This window comes from Aquarana catesbeiana, linkage group LG03 (genome assembly GCF_042186555.1).
Source record: "Aquarana catesbeiana isolate 2022-GZ linkage group LG03, ASM4218655v1, whole genome shotgun sequence".
In the NCBI taxonomy this organism is placed as follows: domain Eukaryota; kingdom Metazoa; phylum Chordata; class Amphibia; order Anura; family Ranidae; genus Aquarana; species Aquarana catesbeiana.
Window position 1 is genome coordinate 620,442,534 of NC_133326.1, and position 9,030 is coordinate 620,451,563.

Here is a 9,030-nt window from a genome sequence, read left to right on the forward strand (position 1 = left end):
ACTTTGTTCACTTTAAAATTTGGAGTGACTTTTACAAATTAAAATTTGGAGTGACTTTTACATTTTTAGATGTTTGCTATATTTTATTATTACGTCAAAATTAGCTGTTTCAGTCACTCAGCATAACTGCTCAATAGATATTTAGAAAGGCTATCAACAAAACAAATTATCTTTAGTCAGTCAGCTGACTCATAGACATCCATTGTGAGAAGGAGCAGTAAAGCACAACCATAGTGTAGCACTGCAAAGCAGGAAACAGAGTCTTCGTATGCCATGAGCAAATAATGCTGCTCCCATGTACATATATGATTACAAATCATGCATGGAAACACATCAAACATTAAATTGATAACTTTATTTACATCATGTTGATTTCTTTTACAGCTGTTCCTACAAATATCTGTAAAATGGCTATTCCAACCTATCAGTTGGCGTGCATCACAGTAACTTGTATGAAAAACATTTAATCATTAGGCTCTGGGGAAAGCTCATTTGCACAGTGCACTTGCCTTGCAAAGTGAACAGCCTATTTGCCTTTGGTAAATCAAGCCCAATGTATCCTTGTAGTACAACCTAAACTAACTTTAAATAATAAAAATTTATCTTACAACATTACAGGGTGGCCTCATTGATCGTTTGGTTTTTGGAAGATGCTGAAGTGTTAAACCATCTAACAGTTTCTTAGATCTTTCAGGAACTCTTTTGGTGAGATCTCTGTGTTAAGTCCCTGGGTATGCATAGTTCCTGTGGGCCTTATGAAGGGCTCCCACTCTGCCTGACTTTTTATTGATTTTGTATTATGTGAAATGTAACTGTAGGAGCTAGACAAGAGTAATGCCCCTCATACCAAATCTGTCAATGGCATGTACAATTAAAAAAAAAACTGTCTAGGACATATGAAAATACCAAAAGATTATGACCTATTGCAATGAACACCATAGCCAATTACTTTCACATGTCATGTTCCATCTTAAAGGTTTAAAGGGTTCTCCTATTTTTTTCCTATTGCTGGATCCAAGTCTTCACACCTCCCACCTTTCATATTAATGATCCCAATATCAAATATTACCAGTGTCAATAATACAATTTGCACTTCTTCTGTTATTCAGGGCCCTCTGATTCCTTCTGTATACAAGAGGAACTGCACTCTGCTCACATAATTTGTAATACAAACATCTTTGCCATTCTGAAGCTTCCCTCCAACCACTTTGCATATTATTTCATATATACTGTGATTCTGTACTTGCCAAATATGCTGCAGAAATCTCCCTCCACCGAGTCTGGCTGCAACCATTTTAACTGTGGGCAGCTAAAGCTGCTGCCTGTTAACTTCCTGGATTTACACAGACACACAGAGGCACACCTCCAGCTCTACAGCTCTCATTAGCCCTCCTATGACTCATCCCCCCTCCCTTCCTGGCAAACTCTCACGAGAGTTAGAGAGAGAGCTGTTCATGATGTCATAAGCCTAGGCTTTTTACCAGACAAGAAACAGAAAGTGGGCTGTATAAGGATTTTATTGGCAGAATCTTTTTTTACTATCCAACATTAAAACAACAAGGGCAGAAGATTTAATACATGGAAAGTTGAAAAAATTACTGAATGTCCGCTTTAAATTGTATATGTACTGTCTGTCCTTATTTTGTAAATCGCTGCGTGAACTGTTGGTGCTATTTATATACTGTATAATAACAATAATGTTGAGGAATTACAGATATTAGGTAACGTTAACACCAGTTTATATTAAATATTTTCTTTAAAAGTATGTGAGCTAGAAAATGACAAACCCATGTTATTATAAAAACATACATTCTCATTTTAACAAATCAAACTTAATCTATGAATACCACTGCACTTTAGGCAAAGCACAATACTTTTCTTTCCAAGTATCTCCTAAAGCAGGGGTCAGCAACCCACGGGCCGCACCCGGCCCACCACCATTTAATGTCCAGCCCGTCAGGGCCATGAGTAATTCACTGGCACCCAGGCCACGGAGATTTTTGCCACTGTCCTCTTCATTGGACAGCAGCGAGTGGCTGGTATCACAGGGCTGGATGGGGCAGGAACCGCTGAAGTTAACTTTTTTCGTTAAACAGCAGGTGATTGGTTTCCAGGCGATCGTAGCAACCAATCACTAGCCTGTTAATGTAAAAAGTTAACTTCAGCAGTTCCCACACTAATCCAGACCTGTGATGCCGAGCTCTGCTCTGCTGCACATGTGTGTAAGGTAGGAGAGTTCTACCTACATAGTGTGGGACCCCTTCTCTCCTGGGGATGTGACCCCATTACCCTGGTAATGGGGCCCCCATCTCCCCTAGTAACAGAGAACCCCTCCCCCTGGGGACCCCATTTCCCTAGGGACAGGGACCCCATCTCCCCTGGAGACAGGGACCCCTTTTCCCCTGGGGAAAGGGACCCCTCTCACTTGGGGACAGGGACTCCATCACCCCTGGGGACAGGGACCCCTTCTCACTTGGGGACAGGACCCCATCACCCCTGGGGACGGGGACCTATCTCCTCTAGTAATGGGGATCCCATCTCCCCTAAGGGCAGGAACCCCATTTTCCCTAGGGACAGGAACCCCATCTCCAGACCATGCTGACTGGCAGGGCTGGTGTCAGCCACCCTTGGGTACCAGGATGGGGGAGGGGGCAGTAAAATCTGAATCCCCAGCCACATGATCCCTCAGAGTCAACTGGCTTTTTATTAGTGAAGCACCTTAAAGTGAGGTAAACCTGTACTGGTATTATTACTATGTTAGGATTATTATTATCTTCATTTATTAGCAGGTGAATGTGGCCCTCCACCATCCACGCATTCACATACATTGAATGCCGGCCCTTAAGTGGAAAAAGGTTGCTGACCCCTGTCCAAAATGATGAATATATATATTATACTAAGGCTATCCAATTCAATACTTGAAGCTCTTTATAATTAATTCTTACTATCAATATTATTCATGTTTTATCTTGCATATGTATGCACTACATGGCTCTAAGATTAACTTCAGCAATTTAGCAATATTATTTTCTAATTCAGTTGCATCATACAGCATCTAATCTTTTGAATGTAAAGCTTGTACAATTCAGATTCAAAGCCCTTTTCTCTCCTCCAAAAGATCTAGGCCATTCCAGCAAGTTCAAGAACAATGCAAATCAAAAAAACATTGGAAATAGAAAACACTGCAACGAAGCATTTAAAATATTTGTTTAATTCTAAATGTTTTTTTGCCTGCACTTCATTAAGTTGTATACAAGGACTACTTAAGTCTGTGTATTAAAGTCAAAATCCACCATTTTCTGCACAAGTCTTATCTAAAACATTTTAGGGACTCTACTGGAAAGCTTCAGCTCCATATTCCCATTGTTCAATTAGTGCTATCAAACAATAAAGAAAATGAAACAGATGTATTTTATTCATTATATTTTAATGGATAATAATCATACAATGACTGCACTGTAAACTACAAAATACATTTTAGGCAATAAAAAAATATAAATATTTAAAAAAAGTATTTGCCCTTTATAAACCAGGTTTTATCTCCAGTTCATGGCAATAATGTAGGCCAGCAATGGAAGTTTCTTTTCTTCCTCTGGCTCCAGTTTTTAGCTTTTGAACTCTTTTTAACTTAAAGCAGAGAGTTCAGCAGGCCTTTCACCAGACACTGCAAAGTGCCATTATTCCTTTAAAGTCACTGCTTACTTTGCATCTTTTCAATACTTGTGACATATGTTTTAGCAGTTCCTCAATGACATCCACATTCTTCTACAATCATATCTTTGTGGTGTTTCATTACCACATCTCCATTGTCATTCATCAGCATAGACAAAGGTCTCATTTTCACTGGGGCACAGGAGGCACATTCAACTTTATCTGAATTGAATAGCTTCAGCAAACTCTGTAAAACAAAAAAATAGATATTTGTTAGTTTACAAATCTACCAGAAAATGATGATGCACACATCAAACAATCCACATATTTAGCACAGCAATATACAATTGATACATCTAACATTCCTCTAAATTAGACATGTCAAACTGGTTGGGCTTCATGCATCTCATCTACATCTTTCTTATGGCCCTCAGCCAATATGAGGATTACAATTGAACATAGCATTGGTTTACTGTAAGGTGAATTACATTAAAAAAACAAGGCTTTTTAATTGCCATGCTGATGCCTAAACATAACTGTAAGAGAAATTCCATAAAATGCTGCCCTTTATAGAGTTTATCCAGATTTGGACTCCACATTTTTGAGTTTGACATGCCTGCCCTAAGGAGTCAGGCTAGTTGACACTCCTCTAAGGATCCATAAAGACCTATAAACCCATAATAAAAGTTACATGCAATATGTAATATTCCTCCAATGCTGTCTGTCTAATGGCACCCATTATTACGAAATACTGAATAGCACCAAATATTAAAGAATACTTGAAAAAGGCAAAGACAATTATCAGTAAAAAAAAATGACACTTACCATAATGTAAGCATGGTTGGTTGGTTTGAAGGGCTCACTTAGGGGAATGGGGCAGGCTCCTTCACATCTGTAGGCATTGAAATTCTTCGGGTGGATAATCAGATTTCCCCACCCGAACTTCTCAAAGTCCACCATCATATCAACCCTTTGACACAAGGGTTTTCCATCCTCCACGGTTCTGGATGGAAAGTGGTTCATTATGATGCTGTCTTTTGTATTTCTGTTCTTCCTGTGCCTTTTGATACCTTGTTCACTTTTGACTTCTGGTGACATCACATATTTAGAAGACTCCACTGTTTGGATGAGGTTGGGATATCCATTGACTTTAGCAGAAGGGTTGTCCTTTGTGAACACTATCAATAAAACTCTGTCAGTAGATATGTCTGTGCAACCGTTCTCATGATCCTTCTGAGATGAGGTTCCACCCCCCATGATATCATCATAATATGAAGTTTGACGAAGGTTGAGATAAGCATTCAAAATTTTAGTGAGGGTAAACACTTTCCAGGAGTCACCCATTGTTACAGAGGAATCAATGTGAAAAGACTGCAGAAGCAATCTCTTGGAACCTTGTTCGCTGTGGTAAATATGCAGTATCATATCTTGTGTTTTCTCTGTAGGAGAAAGTTGAATCCTAAACTCTGCCAATTGAATCTCATTACTGCTTGAGAGAGAGGACATGTCAAAGTAGAGTGATCGATGATTGTCCATCTTGGTGCATCCTGGGGAAGAAAGAACAAAAAACATGACATAAAAATCAATCTAATTATAAAAAGACATACTTCGTTTTTACAATATATGAATCTATGGTTAAAATATATTAATAAATATATAAATAAATAAATAGTATTAAATAAATAAATAATACATATATAAAAAAAAATATTGTTATATAAAGCAATATTCTTTAAAATGATGTTTACTATTTAAAATAAATCTTTAGGCAGTAGGCGATGTATGTGAAACTGCTAAGGCAAATCTGTCATATATGAGGCATGTCAGGAGTGTTAAAGGGAAGACTAAAACTACAAAAGCACATACTTTTAAGTTAGTTTTATCACTGTTAGAGAATCAGCTATAAGAAATAAATTGCCCTTAATTAAAATGCCTGACACAAAAAGTGTTCTTGCCCTTCTCTGTGGAAGATAATCTAGCCCATCAATAATAAAATTATCATTACATTTAGGTAATAAATAAAGCAGCATGTTACATTGTTATATGGGAAAATATAGAGTTCCGTATTTACCTTTGGCAGTAAGTCTTAGGACAGTATCTGAATCTTGAAGGATGGAATGCTCCAGGCTGGACAGACCTGTGTCATTCCCCATAATGAGGCTCTGATAGAGCTGCATCATAAATGGTGAGTACTTCTTATTTGGAGAGTATGCCTGTCCATCAAGACTGCTTGAAGTTCTTAATCCATGGTTAGATTGTTGAAGAGGAATTCTTTTTTGGTTTTCTTGCATAAAGGCTGGCAATCCCTGGACCATGGAGATGGTTGTGAGGTAGAGAATGACATTCATCCAGGTCATTTCTTCTCAGATTTCCTGTACCCTCTCTTGACTTGTAATGTTTAGGAGATGTTCATCAGAAGATCTGCAAGCCTGAAGTGAAGTCCTTATGATTCCTTCATTTTTTTTATATGGTTGGATGAATAGGTCCCATGTTCACACCTGTGACCTTTGATGTCATTGACCTCAACATCAAAGACTATCAAGGTAACTGTCAGTTATAAAGTCATCCTTTCATGTTAGTAACACATGCTCAAAAGCCTATGAGCTAAATATGCATTATTTAAATGAGGTATGAAAATCTTTTGACAGTATCAAGTGAACAGAAACTATTATATTATTTTAATGTAGAAACTGAAACTTTGTCAGTAATATATTTATACACGTTTACATTTACACAAAATATATTTCTGAAATATTTTTGCCTTTAGTGAACAATATAATTCCAATTATAGAAATAACAGCAAATTATTGTAATGGATTGTAATTATTGTATATTATTTTTTGTTTTGAGTAACAGAAGAAAAGTATTATATTGTATTATACTATATTATATTCTGTTTTCTTTAAGTGACGGGGACAAGTGTATGTTTGGTAGCATTTTAATTTTGAGTATGTAAGACATTGCTTTTAAGCATAGTATCCTGAAGTATGTTAGGTTATTTAAAGCATACTACCCATATATCACATTTAAATATTTTTTTTACATTCAGATATAATAATAAATAATGGCTATTGATTATAAGTATATAATTGGGGACCTAATGCTACCAGGTAATGTTTACTAAGAATTTTCTTATTCTATTTTAATTTATATGTTTGTTTTTTGATATATACAGTACATACAATACTAACAATAATCACTTATTTATCATATACCATAAACAACTCGATGTTTGAAACATATTGCCAATTTATCATTTGGCTTATATTGACTGACATGTGCTCTCCTAATTGACCACATGATAGCATTTTGAGATTTTAACTATAAACTATTTAAACTATAAACTATACTGTATATGTTTTTTTTTTTTGCATGATCTACAAATATTAAACTGCAATTAAATATCATGAAAATCCACATTTTCTTTATGAATTGAAATAGCAGGGTACAAAAAAATCCCCTGCCACAAATTCTAATGATTAACTTAATAACAACTTCAGTGATAGAAATTATTCACATATGGTTAGAATAACCAGTATACTATCATATAGACTCAATTTGTAAAGAAGAATAACCATTTGAGACATCATAAATAATTACAATGAACTATTTATTAGCTCTAATAGTTTATTTGTAGACTAGTATGCAATATGAAAAGCCTATGTATATGCAAAGCATCAATACATGACCCATATAATTACTTTATCATTTGACATATTAGTTTGATACTTTTGGCAAACCTGCTTTATGGAATATTATAGGGCTTTATATAACATTGCAAAATAATATATATATAAATGTATGCAATTCTAAAATTGTTTTATAATATGGAATTTGATTCAACAGTTTCTATCAATATAAAAAGTGTTTAAAAGACATTTAAAGTGTAATCATTCATTTTATAAACTATGTATACTTTTACGATTATACATTTAATGTTATAAATAATTAAGGCAAACCTACATATAGATATAGCAGATACTTAATCTTTGAATGTTGCTTTGATCTGCTGTTGTTGTAGACAGTCATTGCATGCACAACAATCAATTATGTCAAAACATCAACATTTAACACTTTACTTTAACACATAGTACACATGAAATGAAATCAGTATGTTCATTTTCTTTTATGGTTAGATTAAAGGACATATTTGTTTGACATTAAAGAACTAATCTACCCAACAGTGAAACTTCAGGGTTAAAGTGAAAGTATACAGTACTTTCAGTGAGGACATATTTTGTGTTAACTTTGTTCACTTTAAAATTTGGAGTGACTTTTACAAATTAAAATTTGGAGTGACTTTTACATTTTTAGATGTTTGCTATATTTTATTATTACGTCAAAATTAGCTGTTTCAGTCACTCAGCATAACTGCTCAATAGATATTTAGAAAGGCTATCAACAAAACAAATTATCTTTAGTCAGTCAGCTGACTCATAGACATCCATTGTGAGAAGGAGCAGTAAAGCACAACCATAGTGTAGCACTGCAAAGCAGGAAACAGAGTCTTCGTATGCCATGAGCAAATAATGCTGCTCCCATGTACATATATGATTACAAATCATGCATGGAAACACATCAAACATTAAATTGATAACTTTATTTACATCATGTTGATTTCTTTTACAGCTGTTCCTACAAATATCTGTAAAATGGCTATTCCAACCTATCAGTTGGCGTGCATCACAGTAACTTGTATGAAAAACATTTAATCATTAGGCTCTGGGGAAAGCTCATTTGCACAGTGCACTTGCCTTGCAAAGTGAACAGCCTATTTGCCTTTGGTAAATCAAGCCCAATGTATCCTTGTAGTACAACCTAAACTAACTTTAAATAATAAAAATTTATCTTACAACATTACAGGGTGGCCTCATTGATCGTTTGGTTTTTGGAAGATGCTGAAGTGTTAAACCATCTAACAGTTTCTTAGATCTTTCAGGAACTCTTTTGGTGAGATCTCTGTGTTAAGTCCCCGGGTATGCATAGTTCCTGTGGGCCTTATGAAGGGCTCCCACTCTGCCTGACTTTTTATTGATTTTGTATTATGTGAAATGTAACTGTAGGAGCTAGACAAGAGTAATGCCCCTCATACCAAATCTGTCAATGGCATGTACAATTTAAAAAAAACTGTCTAGGACATATGAAAATACCAAAAGATTATGACCTATTGCAATGAACACCATAGCCAATTACTTTCACATGTCATGTTCCATCTTAAAGGTTTAAAGGGTTCTCCTATTTTTTTCCTATTGCTGGATCCAAGTCTTCACACCTCCCACCTTTCATATTAATGATCCCAATATCAAATATTACCAGTGTCAATAATACAATTTGCACTTCTTCTGTTATTCAGGGCCCTCTGATTCCTTCTGTATACAA

At 35.5% G+C, this 9,030-nt stretch overlaps 1 protein-coding gene across 1 annotated transcript; it reads right to left on the bottom strand.

The window, feature by feature from the left end:
- Window positions 1-3,745: 3,745 nt before the first annotated feature.
- Window positions 3,746-6,008, bottom strand: LOC141134680 (nodal homolog 2-A-like). Its single transcript, XM_073624123.1, has 3 exons — window positions 5,723-6,008; window positions 4,477-5,198; window positions 3,746-3,898 (listed from the first exon to the last, which is right to left on the bottom strand). The coding sequence occupies exons 1-3, from the start codon at window positions 6,006-6,008 to the stop codon at window positions 3,746-3,748; spliced, it is 1,161 nt and encodes a 386-aa protein (XP_073480224.1).
- Window positions 6,009-9,030: the final 3,022 nt, after the last annotated feature.

Excerpts from the sequence above, each read along its gene's own strand:
- LOC141134680 (XM_073624123.1), bottom strand. The coding sequence starts at position 6,008 with ATGACCTGGATGAATGTCATTCTCTACCTCACAACCATCTCCATGGTC. Across the intron at positions 5,199-5,722 it reads CCTAAGACTTACTGCCAAAG|GATGCACCAAGATGGACAAT; the intron begins GTAAATACGGAA and ends TTTCTTCCCCAG. Across the intron at positions 3,899-4,476 it reads CCAACCATGCTTACATTATG|AGTTTGCTGAAGCTATTCAA; the intron begins GTAAGTGTCATT and ends TTTGTTTTACAG.